General features: G+C 46.1%; 1 protein-coding gene across 8 annotated transcripts in view; it reads left to right on the forward strand.

Moving 5' to 3' along the window:
• Nucleotides 1-465: 465 nt before the first annotated feature.
• TOP3A (topoisomerase 3alpha) overlaps nt 466-18686 on the forward strand; it is a 192042-nt gene continuing 173821 nt past the window's right edge. For 4 of the 8 annotated variants that reach the window (XR_015264278.1, XM_086788003.1, XM_086788005.1 and 1 more), the window contains exons 1-7: nt 466-959; nt 1069-1141; nt 1217-1339; nt 6635-6756; nt 6843-6915; nt 7072-7197; nt 17174-17257. Coding sequence is in view for 7 of the 8 variants with exons in the window: in XM_086788003.1 (XP_086644129.1) it covers nt 505-959; nt 1069-1141; nt 1217-1339; nt 6635-6756; nt 6843-6915; nt 7072-7197; nt 17174-17257 (1056 nt within the window). In the remaining variant the exon portion in view is untranslated. The remainder of the gene's footprint in view (nt 960-1068; nt 1142-1216; nt 1340-6634; nt 6757-6842; nt 6916-7071; nt 7198-17173; nt 17258-18686) is intronic. The other 4 variants (XM_086788004.1, XM_086788006.1, XM_086788008.1 and 1 more) reach the window with 3 other exon arrangements.

Raw genomic sequence — 18686 nt, forward strand, 5'->3', positions numbered from 1 at the left:
GGTTCTACCTTTTTTCTCTGTCCTCCATTTGCATACACAAGGAGAGATCTTGTTAATAATGCCCACCTTTGGGAAAGAGCTTGAGAGAGCCTAATGATTGTTGCCCTCATTCTTAGAGATAGAGAGAGATGGCCCCCCTTGTCTTCCTTGGCTATGCAAAGAGGAGTTAGTGCATGTCCACATGCATGTAGGGCTTCCATGCTCTAAGAATGGAAGCATTGAAGATGCTGCCCTCATTCTTACAGATAGAGGGAGATGTTGCCCCCTCGTTTCCTGAAGCTCTCCAAAGAGGAGTTAGTGCATGTCCACTGATAGAGGGAGATGTTGCCCCCTCGTTTCTTGAGGGAGATGTTGCCCCCTCGTTTCTTGAAGCTCTCCAAAGACGAGTTAGTGCATGTCCACCTGTAGGCCTTCCATGCACATGTAGTGCTTGAGGCAATATTATTTAACGCTTACGAAGAGGGTCATTTTTTAGAAATTGGGCGCGTCGCTGGGTGAGAGGGGATGGCGCGGGTGCTGAACGTGGCGGAGAAGCCGTCGGTAGCGAAGGCGGTGTCGGGAATTCTGTCGCGCGGTGGCATGCGCGTCCGGGAGGGTCGCTCCGTGTACAACAAAATCTTCGAATTCGAGTACACGATCGGGGGCCAGGTGTGCTTCATGTCCGTCACCTCCGTCACCGGCCATCTCATGGAACTGGAGTTCGAGGAGCGCTACCGCAAGTGGCACTCGTGCGACCCGGCCGACCTCTACCAAGCACCCGTCCGCAAGCACGTACCCCAGGACAAACTGCCTCTCAAGCGGACCCTGGAGGAGGAGGCCAGGCGCTGCCAGTGGCTCATCCTCTGGCTCGACTGTGACCGCGAGGGGGAGAACATCGCCTTCGAGGTGCTTGACATTTGCCGCTCGGCTAATCACCGCCTCAACATCTGGCGAGCACGCTTCTCCGCACTCATTGACAGGTGTGGCATCCGTCTCACTTGTCTCATCTCCCCACCACCACCGAAGTGTTTCTTCTTTATTGTCGCCATGACCACATTGAGTTGTTTCGGTTGGGTTGGTTGGAGGCAGGGACATTCACCAGGCAGCTCAGAATCTGGTGCGACCGAATCCACTGTTTGCAGACGCAGTTGATGCCAGGCAGGTAATAACCGTGTCTTGCTCTAACTAAACATCAGTACCGAGTGGTTGCTTAATAATAATGATGATAGCATCTCAGGAAATCGACTTGCGCATCGGAGCATCTTTTACTCGGTTCCAAACAATGCTATTACGAGACTCCTTCATCTTGCCCTTCGCTGAAGATGAGAAAAAGCTTGTGCTCAGTTACGGCCCTTGCCAGGTGTGTCTAGGTCATTTTGCTACCATAATTCCAATGTTTTTTTGGTAAGAGCAGCCTTGGGCAATTATGCTTGCAGCTATGTGTACAAGCAGGAAAACTATGGCTTATGGAATTTGGGTAAATTCACATTGGAGGCGGTGTTAGGGCGTTTTGAGGGTTGCATTGTGGGCTATCCATATGCTACAAGAATGGTGCAAGATTGGAAGACTGCATTGAAAAACCTCAAATGGGTGGGATGTGATTCTCCGATTGGTATCTCTATGCGATTGGAAAGTTTGCACTAGACCTCTTTGTTTGCAGAACCACAGGCTATACAAGAGCCACGTAAAGCATGCTTTTTAGCATCCTTGGGTATATGCATGCTTCAGGATGTTGTGGATGATACATGTAATGTGCTATTCTTTCCATAGGTGTGCAGTAAACATAACTTGGATTTGCAATGGTTATTATAGCCATATGAACCATTGCCTCCAGTGGTTGAAAATGACAGGCTGAAAATTAAAAGGGCAAACTGACAATGCTAGGGGATTACATTTGGATAAGATAACTGCAGCTAGCATGTATATGTTAGAAGTCATCTCTTGTCTATTTTTATACACCAGGGCCTTTGTTGTGGGTGTGCCCGCCCTTATGAGGTGTTTTCTCATTTTTCCCCACTCTCCGTATTTTCCCCCCATTTTTTCCTTATTTTTTCCCATTTTTTGTGGCTTGGGGGGCAGCCTGAGTTGGCAAGAGGATCCAGTTGCTGGTCGACTGTATCAGTATGTTTGTGTTCCCATTCTAGAGCTGGCCGACTGAACGGGACAGGTCGTGGACCCTCAGTGCTGCCGACTGCTGTTGCAGGTCGTGGATGTCCAGTCGGCTGCCCTACAGCAGGCCGACTGCTGATGGGGGCCATATAAAAAGGCCCCCAGTCCCTTGTCATTTTTTGTATCATTTCTCGGGATCTTCTTGTGTATATAGAGCAGAGTTACATGCCTCTAGGCTGTGATTTTCTGCACTGCGTTTTGCTGTTGTGTTCCCAGATCTGGTCATCATCTCCGTTGCGTATTCTAACATGGTATCAGAGCCTAGGCTCTAGATAGTTCTTGGGATTTGTGTGAGCAAGAGGGGGACTGTTGTGTTGCTGATTGGTGGACCATACGGGACTGTTCGGGAAGAGGAGAAGCAAGAGGACGGCGGGCTGATTTGCTGGACAGCCACTTGCAAGTGTTAGTTCTTCTTTGTTCCCACGACCCACCCACCCTTTTCAGAGTACATCCCCGATATGGCAGATCTGTTTGAGATGGCCGAGAGGCATGTGAAGATCCCGACACTCCCCACGTTCTCGGTGGACCGTCAGTTGGACGGGAGCAACTACGGCATATGGAAGGTTATGATGGAATCTGTTTTGTGATTTCGTCGTTGTTGGGGTTCCACGGCCGAAGTAGAGGAAGGGGAGTTACCGTCGATCCGAAAGGACCGGGAGGCTCAGACACAGATGTGGGATCGTGTCAACGCCAGGGTACGTTCGTTTATCTTTCTCAACTGCACACCGCAGGTAATCAATCATGTAAAGCATATGACGTTGGCCAGAGGTATATGGCAGCATTTGGCCTCTCTTTACAACAGGGTATCGCCCATGAAGAGGATTTCCTTGGAAGTACAGATGCGGGTTATGAGCCCTGCAAAGTCGGCGACGATGCGGGAGCATATTAACAAGCTGCAGGCTCTTCAGCAGGAAGTTCTTCAGGCTGGGAAGGAGATATCATCAGAGGACATGGCCATAATGTTGTTGTCGCACTTGCCCTCTCAGTACTCCGCATTTTACTCGTCTTTGATTACCAATGGCAGGCTCAGCACCATCACGTGGGAGGAGCTTGTGCCCATGGTGTTGGACCAGGAAGAACGATTCACGAATCCTCCTCGGGTGGAGGTTCGGAGGCCTTAACTGGCCAACGGTCGAAAGGGCGTAACACGGGCAAAGGAAAGGCTTTGTCGGAGAAGTCTTCTGAGAAGAAGTCCGTTACTGACCGCGAGAAACTAAAGGCAGAGAGGACTTGTAATGATGGTGGCGAGAAAGGCTACTATTGGAGGCAGTGTCCCAAGCGGAAGACCGAGAAGGGTGAAGATTCCTCAGCAATCATGAAGACTCTGGCTTTTGTGCACCTGGAGGTGGTGGACACCGATGTTTCATTTTCTTCATGCAAGGGGAGATTGGAGGATTCTCCGCAACGGATACTCGGGAGTGGATTCTAGATAGTGGTGCTTCCAGGCACATGACTCCTTCCCGTTTCGGTTTATAGGATCTTTGTAGGTTTTCTGGTCACATTCTTACTGGGGATACATCCACTATCCCAGTTCACAGTGAGGGCAGGATGGAGATAGTTCACGATGGCAAAGGGGGGAAGCATTCCTCCTAGGTGTTGTATGTTCCGTCACTTGGTTTTCATCTGTTGTCAGTGCATCAGGTTTGCAAGACTGGCGTACGGGTGGAGTTTGATGAGCACTTTGTTGCTCTCCGGGACAAAGCAACAAGCCAGGTAGTTTGGGAAGGTGGAGTGGAGAATGGAGTTTACAAGCTGTCAGCACTCTCTCTACCAGGTCCTCAGGTTTGTGATGAGTGGCAGTCTGGTAATGGCCACTTAAGTGTGGATATGCTGCAGGTGCAGGCTTTCCGGGACCAGATGGTGGATAGCTTGCCAGCAGATGGCAGCAGTTGGCAGGAACTCTCCAGTACTGATGTTGGTAGTTCTTGTGTTCGTTAGTCAGAGGAAACTGAACAGGTAACTTATGCTCTGATGTCTCGTAGTATTCGACCTCCAGTAGAATGGCAGCAGTTGGCAGGAACTCTCCGGTATTGATGTTGGTAGTTCTTGTGTTCGTCAGTCAGAGGAAACTGAACAAGTAACTTATGCTCTGATGTCTCGTAGTATTCCTGCCAACTGCTTGCCAGTAGATGGCAGTAGGCTGGCAGGAACTCTCCAGTACTGATGTTGGTAGTTCTTGTGTTCGTCAGTCAGAGGAAACTGAACAGGTAACTTATGCTCTGATGTCTCGTAGTATTCGGGACAAAGAACCTCCAGTAGATGAGGATGTTCTTTCCACGGGGACCTTTTTGAAAGCTAGGCAGGTGGCAGTTGATTACTTGCAGAAGGAGGTGGTTTCTCCAGGCTTTGTGGTTCCGGATTCAGAGGGGGTGGTTGACAGGTTTCAGAAGGCCTTGCGTGGTCTTCAGCAGGTTTCCAGGACTTGGTTTTTCACCGTAACAGGTGTTGATCCTTGTGAGCAGTGTGATGCCTCTTTGACTCAGAAGCATAATGGTTCATTGATCTGGTTGATGGACACCAGATTGGACGGGAGCTGAGCTCATGGTTGCGGATGACTCTTTGGGAGGCAGGATTGCGTTTCCTGTGGTTTTTGTGGCATGCGAAGGATCATGGACTCTTGTACATAGGAGGGGGATTGTTGGATGGGGTCCGACTCCACGGTTAGAGTGACTCAGTTTGGGGAGGAGATCCGGACATGAGGAGATCTACTTCAGGCCCAGGAGCAGTTTTACGAAGCAATAAGAGGCAGTCATCTTTTGCCTTATCGATGATAGAGGCAGAGTACCGGGTTGCTTATGATGCTGCTTGTGAGGTGGTGAGGATGCAGAGGCTGCATTGCAGGTTTGGGCTTCCACTGGAGGAACCCATGGTCATCCAAAGGCACTTTGTTCATGAACAAATCGTTGCTGATGGCATCTTGCTAGAGCTTTGTTCGACGGAGGACAGTACGGTGGACCTCTTCACGAAGTCGCTATCTCAGGATTTGCTCAGGCGGCACCCCAGCTCCCTGTGGTTGGTTTCATAGCCAGGAGCTGAGAGGGGGTGTTAGAAGTCATCTCCTGTCTATTTTTATACACCAGGGCCTTTGTTGTGGGTGTGCTCGCCCTTATGAGGTGTTTTCTCATTTTTCCCCACTCTCCGTATTTTTCCCCCATTTTTCCCATATTTTTTCCCATTTTTTTTTGTGGCTTGGGGGGCAGCCTGAGTTGGCAGGAGGATCCAGTTGCTGGCCGACTGCATCAGCATGTTTGTGTTCCCATTCTGGAGTTGGCCGACTGAACTGGATAGGTCGTGGACCCTCAGTGCTGGCCGATTGCTGTCCAGTCGGCTGCCCTACAACAGGCCGACTGCTGATGGGGGCCATTTAAAAAGGCCCCCAGCCCCTTGTCATTTTTTGTATCATTTCTCGGGATCTTCTTGTGTATATAGAGCAGAGTTACATGCCTCTATCTCTCTCTCTCTCTTGTGCTGTGATTTTCTGCACTGCGTTTTGCTCGTGTTCCCAGATCTGGTCATCATCTCCGCTGCGTATTTTGACAGTATAATCATTTGCTTCCACCACCTTGGATTCATGCACATGGTAACATTCTATGGGGTATGCAAAAGAGTGAAAGATGGTGGAAAAAGCACCTCTGGGGTATATGGAAAAGCAAGTTGCCTTTAAAGCAAAGATTGTTTCTTTGGTGCTGTTTGGTGGGTGTCTCTCTTGTTGCGGAGATGTATGCTAAAAGACGGATAGTTGGAGCCACCTATTGTAGATGTGGAGCTTGTTCTGAAACTGCACCACATTTGTTATGGCATTGTTTGGAGACAAGGGAGTTTTTTCGACGATTGGCTGATGATATCTCAGGTTGCTTCCCAAGCAAGCGATATGGAAAGCATTTCTGAATATTTGGGACTAGTGTGCTCAACTCTCCTAATTTTGATGTTTTCTTCCTATGGACTAGACATTGGGTTCTATAGACAATATGGAAGATGAGAAACAATGCTATGTTTTGGCAGACGTCTCTAGAGGCATATGCTTACTTTAAGATGAATTTGCGACAATCCCTCCATGACTGCTTACAGTTGGAGAACATTGATTTTAGTCAGTTTGAGGTGTTTTTCCACTGCTTCTAAAGTTCTCTGAAGATGGACTTATCTTGAGTCCTTCTCCTATATTGCACATAAAGTCATTGTAAATAGAAGCATGGTTTTCAAAAAAAAAAGTGTCTAGGTCATTTCAAAGATTAGCCCAGTGTTGTGCAAAATTATATGTCAAATGTGCTGGCCAGTTTGAGAATTGCTGAAAAAATGCTATTCATTAGCTTCCCCCCTTAAAATGAGTGTCATATGTGGTTTTCCATGGTTAGCATGGTAATGTGTCCTTACGATCAAACGCTTTTCTAAATCACCACGAAAATGTGTAACTTCTCTAAAGGCAAGAAACTCAAATGCTGAATTTTTCTACGATAGACTCACTGTGTGTCATGTGGATCTGTTTTAGTTCCCAACCCTGGGCTTTGTCGTGGAGCGCTATTGGGAAATTCAGGCTCATCAGCCGGAGAACTTCTGGACAATCAATTGCCACTACAGCTCGGAGGAAGGCAGTGCAACATTTAGTTGGATGTATGTTTCTACCAACTAGGTTTTCCGAAATCCTATGAATCCAAAAATGCAGGCACGAGTTGAGGAGGTTGAACCTTGTGATGCAGACGAGGACGTCTTTTTGATCATCTAGCTGCAGTAGTAATCTATGAAATGTGCATTGAGGAATCTACAGCCACGGTGAACAATCGTTTTGATGTGAATTGTTGCATCGGTTTTGGATTTTTCTATCTGTTCTTTCATGTTCTCTTTCAGAACAGGTCTTTTGACTTTTAAATGCTGGTTATTTTAAATATACACTGCTTCCTGTTTCCTTTCATGTATCGTGTTTCTCAGGTTTTTGAAGTCACAGGAAGAGAATGCAGGAAGTTTCCACCTCACCCTCTGAATACAGTAGAATTGCAGAAACGGGCATCTCGCTATTTCAGAATGAGCTCAGAACAAACAATGAAGGCAAGTAAGGTGAAAGCTGGAAATGGAAATTTTGTTAATAATTGGAACTTGTTTTTTATGTAGTCATTTTATTCAGTATTCTTGTTTACCCCAGCTCCTGAAACACTCCTGTTATATACCTCGTATCTCATAAATGAAAAAAATGCCCATTTTCTGTGTTCTGAGCAAGAAATTGCTACATGGATGTCATTGGGTCGTGCAGGGTCTCTTTTTTTTGGGAGGAGGGGGATGTCTTCTTGTTAAGGTGGCTTTGCTGGCTAATAGGGTTCCTTTGAGAATTTTGTGTGAGGTCTGCATTGTTCCATTGGATAGGTGATCGTTTTGGCAACATACTTGACAGGTGTGCTGCAAACTTAAGAACTTTTGACTCTGGTGGAAAGTGGTACAATCCAAACACATATTATACAACTGAGGATGGAACCACTTCATGATGCCAATTTGATGCATACTGAGGAGATGGGTGATGTGGATGCTATAGTCATTGCATCTTTTTGAGGCTCTTGCTGATGTTAGGAAGAAGATCCTTTAGGAGTTTTGAGAAGCGGTTTGTGTCAAGAAAGCTGGGAGTTTCAGAATGTTCTTGGAGGAGAAATCACGTCTTTACTGTGCTAGGTACACGAGGCAATCTTTGTTGGCTTTAGGGCTCCCCTTTCTTTGCAGTTCTGCTGTCAAGTAAGTAGTGTTGGCATAGAGGTTGGATGTTCAGTATGTGCCTGCCTTTATCCTGCGGGGTTGCCTTTGGGGCAAAGGCAGCGGGATTAGATGGGAAGGGATGTTTGAAGGGGAGGGGAGGGGAAAGTGAAGAGGAGCAATGATTGTGGTGCAAGGGACATGTGAGGCTCGAGAGCTGGGTAGATGAGGGACTGGCATGAAGGTCAAAGAAAGACTAGACAAGAAAATAACACACTTGAAAGCTGAAACTGACACCTAGAGTAAATAAGGTGTCGTGTGCAACATGGACATGGTGGACATGGTGCTCTTCCAATGTTGAAGGTTTGGACTAGGCATTGAATGATGATATATATCCTGTCGGCAGCAGCCTGGAAGCCCACGTGTGAACCCATGATGATATATATCTAGTTGGGGCAGTCCTCAACAGGCCGACAGCTTCTTGAATGGCTGACCTGTTGCTTGTGGGGCTATATAAGCTGAGCAAGCTTTTGTATTGATCATCTTATTCCCACATTGGGATTTGATCACAGACTATTTTGAGTCAAGACAACCTTTTGGGTAAGCCCATGGCCACTAGCTTTGTATATACATACATACTTTTTGGTATTATTAATATACTGTAGATTTAGGTGAAAACCTTTTCTCTCTCTCTCTCTCTTCTCTCCATTGCTTCTACATGGCTGCATCTATGTGTTTCAAGGAAAGGTATTTAAGGCTAAAAGAAGACAGAGATTCCACGCATGTAACATTGGTATCAGAGCATCAGGCTAAGCACTGATGGTGTCCCAGATCAAGGTGCACAGTCCAAGGAGAGTAACACAAGACATGGAAGAAGTTCCTAGGAGGTAGGTTGGTGGTGATCCACAAGATCCAAGGGGAATGGCAGCCCTGTGAGTCCGATGCAACTTGGGGTATACGAGGAAAGGCTTTCAGGAAAAATGGTTCCAAGGGATGATGATCATCCAAGGGGTGGAGTGAGGATGCTGACCTAGTACTCAGGAAAAAAAGACCAAAAAAAGTGTTCAGGGACAAGGCATGAAGGACCAGGGGACAAGTGGAATAGATGCACAGATCTACACGAGACTTTGGAGTGGAATTAGGGTATGGCAAGATTTTCAGTAGAAGGGTTGCAAGGCATTGAAGGATGACAGTGTGGGAGTCCATAAGGGACAAAGGGATGATGACAGTCATCCACGGTCAAGGATTTGGAAGCCTGTCATCAAGTTTAGCAGGAGGGGATGTCATATGCACACATAGACATGGTGCACTTCCAAGGTTGAAGGTTTGGATTAGGCAACGTGATCAAGCATCAAATGATGTTGGACAACAGTTGGCAGCTCCTTTGGGAGTCCTATATCTTGTCGATAGCAGCTAGTGTATGGGAGAAGAGATTAGGGTTATTCATGTGGGAGACATACACAGAGAGAACCAAGGGAGAGAGAGAGAGAGAGAGAGTTGTGGGGATAAGTCAACTCATCATAATGAGTGTGTGACTCCCCTATCACACATGTATATTGCACTAGTACACATAGTGCACTTAGTACATTAAAAGTACTAAGTGTACTATGTACTATAACTTATGGGCTTGTACACACTATAAGGGTGGGCATAGTGCCTTTACCCCAACAACCTCCCACTTAAAGGCAAAGTGCCCTTAAATGAAGGAAAAGAAAAATCAGCATGTACATGATAATATACAAGGCCATATCAAGGCTGAAACTGGCCTCATCCAATGCCCATCAAGTGTCTGCAATGAGCAAACCGCTCCGGAGGCAAACTCTTTGTCAACAGATCAACCGGGTTGTCATCCGTATGAATCTTAACAAGCTGAATTTGCTTGTTCTCTATCACCTCTCTGATGAAGTGATACTTCACATCCACATGCTTCGTCTTTGCATGAAAGACAGGGTTCTTTGCCAACTGGATGGCACTCTGACTGTCACAATGCAACAATGGAATATCCCCTGTATAGCCCAAATCAGCCACTAACCGAGATAGCCATAATGCCTCCTTGCAAGCCTCTGTGGCTGTAATATACTCGGCCTCTGTAGTAGATAAGGCAGTGCACTTCTGCATCCTGGATATCCATGACACAGCACCTCCTGTGAATGTAAACACATAACCGGTAGTGGACTTCCGGTTATCAGGATGACCGGCATAATCCGAATCCGTGTAACCATGCACTTATGCATCCTGTTTGCCAAAACAAATGCACATATCCTGTGTGCCCTTCAGGTATCTCATGACACCTTTCAGTGCTTTCCAATGCTTCTTGCCAGGTTTGGCCATGTATCTAGAAACCACTCCCACTGCAAATGCAATGTCCGGCCTAGAAGCAACCATGGCATATATGAGACTGCCACAAGCTGAAGCATACGAAATCTTGGCCATATCAGCCCTGCCACTATCTGACTGTGGGCTGTCCATAGCACTGAGTTTCACATATGGAGGCAAAGGAGTACTAGTCTTCTTCCCCCCGTCCATATTGAACCTCTGCAAAACTTTACCAATGTATTCCTTCTGAGACGAATACAACACATGCTGATTTCTGTCCCGAAGTATCCGCATACCCAAAATGTGATTTGCATCACCCAAATCCTTCATATCAAAGGTTTGATGCAGCCTCTGCTTCAAGGCATCCATCTCTTTACGAGATTTTCCGGCAATCAACATATCATCAACATACAAGATGAGGATCAATAGACTGCCATCCAAAGCTTTCTTGGTGTATAAGCAGTGATCTATGTCACTTCTCCTGAATTTCTGGGATTTCATGAATGTATCAAATTTATGATACCATTCCCTTGGTGCCTGTTTGAGCCCATAAAGACTCTTTTTCAGCTTGCATACAAGCTTCTCCTTTCCACTCACTGCATAACCCTCTGGCTGCTGCATATATATCTCCTCATGGAGATCACCGTGAAGAAAAGCAGTCTTCACATCCATCTGAATCAAGTCCAGATCATCATGTGCAACCAAGCTAACACAGCTCTAAGTGTGGTCATTTTGACCACTGGAGAGAAGATCTCATCAAAGTCCACACCATATTCCTGCTTGAAGCCCTTAGCCACTAACCTGGCTTTGTACCTTGGCTTTGCATCAGGTGCAACTTTGAGCCTGTATACCCACTTGCATGGCAAAACCTTCTTGCCTGCAGGCAAATGCACCAACGGAATTCCATGTTCCATTTTTGTGCAGAGAATCCATCTCTGACTTCATGGCATGCTCCCATAGAGCCTTGTCTGCCCTCTGTAAAGCCTTCTTATAACATGAGGGCTCCCCACAGTCAGTGAGCATCAAGTAGTCAACCCCTGGAACAAACCTATTAGGGGCTCTGGAGGGTCTTGTGGACCTCCGTACCCAATGACCATCATTTGCAGGTTGCTGTCCAGCCTGCATATCACCCATTGGTGGCTCCTATTCCATGCCATAAGGCTGAAAAATCATGCCCGGTATCTCCTCTAATTGTGGTATATCCATAGGGATATCTTCTGCCATCTCTGGCTGTCCATTTGGACCATTTTCAGCACCATTTAAGGGCTGGTTTTCCTGCTGTAATGGCTGATTTACAGCCCTTGGTTGTTGTCCATGATGTCCATCATCATCAAAGATGACTCTGCCAGGCTCTTGTTGCCTTGCAGGCTCCTTATACATGCATGTTTCATAAAAAATGACATCATTGCTGCGTATAATCTTTCTATTCACGGGATCCCAAAGTCTATACCCCATTTCACCTTTGTCACCATATCCTAGGAATATGCATTTGTGAGACTTAGGATCAAGTTTGGTGCGCATTTCCTTGCGTATGTGCACGTACGCAACGCAACCAAACACTCTCAAGTGCTTGTATGACGGAGGCTTCCCTGTCCATACTTCTTCAGGCACTTTCCCACCAAGCCTCGTGTTAGGTGACCTGTTTATAAGATGAACGGCTGTCATAACAGCTTCAGCCCAAAAACCATGAGGTAATGCAGCATGTGACAACATAGAACGGACCTGCTCCTGTATGGTCCTGTTCATCCTCTCTCCTGTCCCGTTTTGTGGAGGATCATAAGGAGTAGAGAGCTCCCTCTCGATGCCTTTAGCATCACAAAAGTCCTGAAACTGTTTGGACATATACTCTCCACCATTGTCGGAACGCAAAGCCTTCAGTGTTTTGCCAGTTTGATTCTCAACATGAGCAACAAACTTCTGAAACACTGAGAATGTATCACTCTTCAAACGAAGAGGATAAACCCACACCTTGCGTGTGGCATCATCAATAAAAGACACAAAATATTTTGCCCCTCCCAAAGAAAGCTGAGGCATCTCACATACATCTGTATGCACAAGCTCTAACTGAGCATCTTTCTGTCCAAGAGCTTTCTTGTGGGGGCACTGGAGTTGCCTGCCATATATACAATGCTCACAAAACTGAAAACTTGAAAACTTTAGAGAAGGCAAGTAACCCAAACGAGACAATTGCTCCATTCCTTTGACACTCATGTGTCCCAACTGGCTATGCCACATAGAGATTTCCGGCAGCTCGGTTGCATTTACATTAGCATGGTGACAAACACCTGCATGCATAAAGTAAAGAGTGTCCACCTTAGAGCCTCTGGCAACAACCAGTGAGCCCTTACTAATCTTCCACTTTCCACGACCAAATGTGGTAACATAATCAGCATCAGACATCATGGAGCATAAGCTGTGAGCCATCTGAAAACACAAGCCTCACATCACCTCTGCCAAGAATCTTGCATGCATGGTTATCACCCAAATAAACCACTTCTTCATTGCCAGCAGTATACCTGACAAACAAGTCTCTGCAACCTGTGACATGAAAGGAGGCACCTGAATCAATGATCCATGAGTGCATACCATGACCACCTGTAAGAAGTGAATGGGCATCAAGTGAAGACGTAAATAGGACCTCATTCTCACTGTCACCTGCATGTGACACATTGATTTCTTCAATCTTGACTCCACTTTTGCCCTTTGGCTTTACATCTTTGGCTTCATCTTTGTCTTTGTCTTTGCCTTTTCCCTTTTCCTTTTGATCATTTTTCCATTTGTAGCATTGCTTTTTGATGTGTCCCTTCTTGCCACAATAATGGCATTCCAAGTCCTTTTTGGAGCGAGACTTGCTCCTTCCCCGTTCTTGGCTTTTACCCCTTTGCTGGGATCTCCCACGTGCATTCATTGCATTGGACTTTCCAACAGAGTTGTTTTTCCTCTTCATCTCTTCTTGAAGAAGAGCACCCTCAACATCTGCATATGACAGCAGAGCATTCGAATTGCTAGTGGCTGTCCTGAATGTGTCCCAACTCTCTGGCAAAGTGCATAAGAGAAAAGTGGCTTTGAACTCATCGTCCATTGCCAACTTTTGATTTATAACTTGGCTGACAATACCATTAAACTCATTTAAATGGGCTGCCATAGACGCCCCTTCCTTCATCTGAAGACCTATGAGTTTCTTCAACCAATACACTTTGCTTGAGGCACTTTGCTGGGCATACAAGTCCTGCAATCTCTGCCACATTCCCCAAGCTGTCTTCTCTTCACGAATGCTGAAAAGTAAAGAGTCTGACACAGACAACATGATAGTAGATCTTGCCAGCTGATCCATATCTTCCCAGTCTTCAGCAGTAAGAGAAGCGGGCATTACACCCCTTTCTTTGATAGGCTTGTGCTGCTTTTTCTGAAGCAACACATTATAGCACTGGGTTTGCCAAATATCATAGTTATGTGAGCCTTCAAGCTTCTTGATGTGAAGCAATGAAGACTCTCACCTGTGGTTGCCATAGCAATATGCAACCTGTCAATGCCTGACTCCCTGCAAATTGTGCAAACACTGCACCAAAAGCACACAGTTGTTCTCCCAAGCTTTATCTCCCACTGCGGAAGCACAAATGCAACTCTACTCCCACTGTATGTGATGAAATCACCAAAATCTGGTTGCTGCAGATTTTGGACAGCACCTTAAATGTGCTCTGTTGCCCTTCCAAAGTACTGTACAGCAGTACTAAGTGCTCACCAATGATGTACCAAACCTGTACCGGTAAGTACAGCAGTTGAAATTGAGCCTTTTGGTCACTCAAATCAATGTGCAGCCATGCCAAAACTTGTACAAAGCTGTACCAAATCTGTACCAGCAGGTACAGTAGCAATAAATGCTCTCTTGGCTGTCCAAATGAGTGAAAATCAGACTTTTACAGTCCCAAACATTGCATACAACAGTCCCGAACAGAAATTGGGCAAAAGCCCCTTGACTGTAAGCTGATTTCTGAGGATTCAAGGCATAAAAGTCTTGCCTGCTGCTTTGCCAAGCTCAACAATCATAAAATCTTGAAAAGCCCCTTGATTTAAGATCAATTTCTGATCATACATGTTACATTAACGCACATGAAGGCATCCAAAGTCTTCACGGTGCTTCCCCCTGGCCACATATACATCCAATACATGAAAGCCCCTTGATTTACAGGCACATTAAGTGCTTGTCAGGCATCAACACATTGCCCAAAGCATCAAATGCGATTGCCTGCATGCAAATCAACCCAATCGGCACAAAAGCCCCTTGATTTGCACTGCAATTTGCTGCAATTTTGCTAGAATGTGCGATTTCTCACATCATACAGCATGTATGAATGCTTAATTGCACAATTACATCAAAAGCCCCAAATTTTGACATCCAATTTCTTGCAAATTGATCCTGATTGTGACCAATGTCACCCAATTTTGCCAATTTTGCTCAGAAATTGAGCAATTCGGCACCTGTATCTGCTCAATCGATTGAATTGATAAGAAATTCCCAAAATTGAAGGCAAATACCTCTTAATTTTTGAATTTCTCTGAGATTTGCAAGCTTTTCTCTGAGATTTGCAGGCTGAAGTTCTGTTGATGCTGTTGCAGAAATCTGATGCAGAAAAAGGGGGGGGGGGGGGGGGGGGGGGGGCGCTTCTTGCTGATGTGCCTGCAGTGCTGTACGGATGGCTGCATCTACCACCAGCTTGTGCAGGTCGACTAGGCGATTTTCTTGAATCGCTAGTCGGGCAGGTGTTGAAAGGGCCTACGATTTGAATCCCCGTCTAACGCCCAGCGCTCATACAGCCTTACTGCCTTCGCATACGTGTCTTACGCCTTGTGTGTTGCTTCCCTTACGGCTTTGCCGTGCTGCTAGGTGGCCTCGAGGGTTGGTTTGCCCTGTGTGGCCTTCGCACTACGGGTTCGCTCTACGAGCTCGCCTTCACGATTACACGCCTGGTTCTGGTTCGCAGCCAGTTACGTGTCCACGCTTGCTTGTCTCGCCTATTGGAGCTGTCGCTATCAGTTGTTGCTGCTCAGCTGTTGGTCTGTGTTGTAGAAGCACAAGAGAGAGCTCTCGTGTTGGCTCCTTTGTGGGCTTAGCGGCCGATCTACGTTGGGGAGGCCTACGGTGTGCTATGTTACTGTGTGGTGCATGAACTGGTGTTGCTGTCTACACACTGTGCGCTGCTACTCTTGCACTGCCTGCTACACATCTTAATCGTGCTACCCTCGCTACGTTTCTTGGCTATGCCTCCATCGCCTACCTGCCACACTTGTTGCATAGCTCAGCACCACAAGTCTCAACCAGCTCTGATACCAGTTGTATGGGAGAAGAGATTAGGGTTATTCATGTGGGAGACATACACAGAGAGAACCAAGGGAGAGAGAGAGAGAGAGAGAGTTGTGGGCATAAGTCAACTCATCATAATGAGTGTGTGACTCCCCTATCACACATGTATATTGCACTAGTACACATAGTGCACTTAGTACATTAAAAGTACTAAGTGTACTATGTACTATAACTTATGGGCTTGTACACACTATAAGGGTGGGCATAGTGCCTTTACCCCAACAGCCAGGAGGTCCATGTGTGAACCCATCATGATATTTATCTAGTCGGGGCAGTCCTCAATGGGCCGACAGCTTCTTGAATGGCCGACCAGTTGCTTTGTGAGGCTATATAAAGTTGAGCAAGTGTTTGTATTGATCATCTCATTCCTACCTTCGGATTTGATCATAGACTAGGAATTTTGAGTCAAGACAACCTTTTGGGTGTGCCCATGGCCACTAGCTTTGTATATACATACATACTTTTTGGTATTATTAATATACTATAGATTTAGGTGAAAACTCTGCTTTTCTCTCTCTTCTGTGCATTGCTTCTACATGGTTGCACATCTATGTGCTCCTAGGAAAGGTGTTTAGGGCTGAAAGAAGACGCAGAGCTTCTGCGCATGTAACAATAGTAACAAGCTAGCCGCTAAAGCAAAGGCCAAAGGGCAAATTGCAACTTCAAACAAGGGAGTTAGCAAGCCTACACGCATGAAGCAACAAGTCTACTCAATAACAAAGCTACTTGGCTGTCCAATCAAGCTCCTCCTCAACCAAAGACTCATGAGCATGAGCAATGTCATCATCATCATCATCAAAGTCAAGGGCCTCAGTAGCATATGAGCATGAGGCCTCACCGTGGCTAGCCTCCCCCTCATCAATAATCTCTTCATCTTGCAATTCTTGTAGAGAAATCAACCGGTCATCATCCTTCTCTTTGTTGAGCATGTCTAATGTGACCTCCATCCTCTCATAATCCGGTTCCTTGATTTTGGAGATGAGAGGGAGGTTTGTGTGTATGTAAACAAGCTTCTTTGTATGTGAAGGTCTCAGGTTGTTTCTTCTTTTCGTGTGGATGAGAGAAAAGGTACTCCAATTTCTCTCACATGGTGAAGCACACGTGTCCTGAGAAAGCACTCAAATTGCTAGCTTCTGCAATTTTGGTGTACATGCCCCAAATATATCCCACCTTTTCACATCTTCTTGCATTCTTTTCTCATCTTTGGGAATCAAATGAGCAAATGAACCTTCTTCTGATTTGTACTTATCAAGCTCATCAATCAAAACACCCTGGCGATCCACATCACCTTTAGTGTATCTCTCAAGCACAGTTATCCAACCAACCCTCATGCACCTCTGCATCACTTGGTTGCTCTCTTTCTCTCCAAATAGGATGCAAAACATAGTCCACATCATGCAAGGGTGTGTGCATCATCTCCCATTGGGCAACACAAAGGCTTTTGACCTGTTCCAACTTGGTAGCATCAACACCTTGCATATTTACCATCCTCTACCATGTGATCGGTGAGCTCATAGAAAACAAGCATGGTGGTTCGTTTGATACCTTTACTTACGCTGAGGTGAAGTAGGTTTGTTTTGTACTGTGCTTATGCGATTGTTTTTCTCAGATGATCAGCATGGCAAAGTCTTTGCCAGGTGACTTTTGGATCTGACAGATTGGGATATAATTTTACAGGTGGCTGAGGAGCTATATCAGGCTGGGTTTATAAGCTACCCGCGGACAGAGACAGATCATTTCTCGGAAAACGCGGACTTGCAGGTTGATATTTTTAAACAGTCATGAGAAGAGTTGCACCAGATTTAAAAATTACTTTCTAAGTATCTCTGTTTTTGTTTGACGATGACATGAAAGGAAATCAATAGTACGAAAGTTAAGGATACCTTGGAGGATGGTACGCTGTTGTTCTCTTTGGAGGCCTTTAAGCTGGGCTAGATAGATGCATAATTTTGGAGAACTGTGGGCCGTCTCATCAAAATTCTGGTTTCATGTGCAATAGCTGGTCTTTTTCGCCCTTGTCTTATTCAACTTGAATTCTCCAAACCATGTGTCACGACCCTGTGTTTTTCTCTGGACAGTATGCAGGTGTGCACGGGGACATGGTGGACAGTGTGAATGGCATCAGATTTGAGTTAAAAAGGAAGCCCATGTGTGGACAACCCCAAGTGTGAAGGGGGCAAAGAGACTTTAATTTAAAAAGGTTTTATAACCTTTGGTGGGGAAAAATTAAAGATATGAAGGTTTTAAAACCTTGAGAGACCCCAAGGCAATTTTTAGAGACTACTCCACTTTTGGAGGCCCACGTCTCTCTCTTGCTTCTCTCTCTTGCTTTTGGAAAGGCGTGCATGTTGGCTACGTGGAGGAGAAGAGAAACACACCTGCATGGAGAGTACCTCTATAGATTTGCTGGTTGTACAGAACAGGCTGCTGAGTACTGTACGGAATAGGTGGCTGCATGTTTACTGGCGGCTGAAAGTACAGACGGGGCTGGCGACCAGGGTATGGGTGCTGCAGGTTCTGGCGCCTACTGTGCAGGTTTTGGGCTGGCGGCTGGTGCAGGCAGTAATTGCAGGCTTGTACGGACAGCAGGTACAGTCCAGTACGGAGGCTGTACGACAGCTGAATTCAGGTGGCAGCTGCACACTATTTCGTACAGGTGGCTGCAGGCTGAGTATTGTTGCAGGCGGCGCATCACCAGGGTACAGGCGGCGCATAGAAAGCTAGGCCATGTGTGTGCTTTTTGGAGGACGCCGTGTTTTTTTTTCAGAAAAGAGGGGCTGGTTTTCCATGAACATAGACATCATGTCGATGGCGTTTAACTGATGGAACTTTCAGCTTCTCTTTGCTTTTGGTTCGGGACTGTTTATGGGTTGTTTTTGTTTGGCTGCAAATTCAGCTATGTACTTGGGTTTTTGGCTGCAAGTACAGGTCAATTGGTTATGTTTCTTGGCATGGGAGTGATGCAAGCTCGCATGGCTGCGTGCTCATGGAGCAGATTGTTTTCTTCCTGCTAGAAAGGAACAGAGGGACCTACAGCTATGGGCATCTCTATGTTGCCAGATGTTTCATGAGGGAACAGGTAACTTGATGAATGCTGTTGTTGGCACTGTTGTTGAATGGTGCCATGAATGGTTCTGTATGGAAACAGGACAGAAGTTTCAAAGGGAAACAGGCCTAAGGGTTTCATGTG

The sequence above is a fragment of the Cibotium barometz genome, chromosome 51 (assembly GCF_041138505.1).
Source record: "Cibotium barometz isolate CiBa-2024 chromosome 51, ASM4113850v1, whole genome shotgun sequence".
Lineage (NCBI taxonomy): Eukaryota > Viridiplantae > Streptophyta > Polypodiopsida > Cyatheales > Cibotiaceae > Cibotium > Cibotium barometz.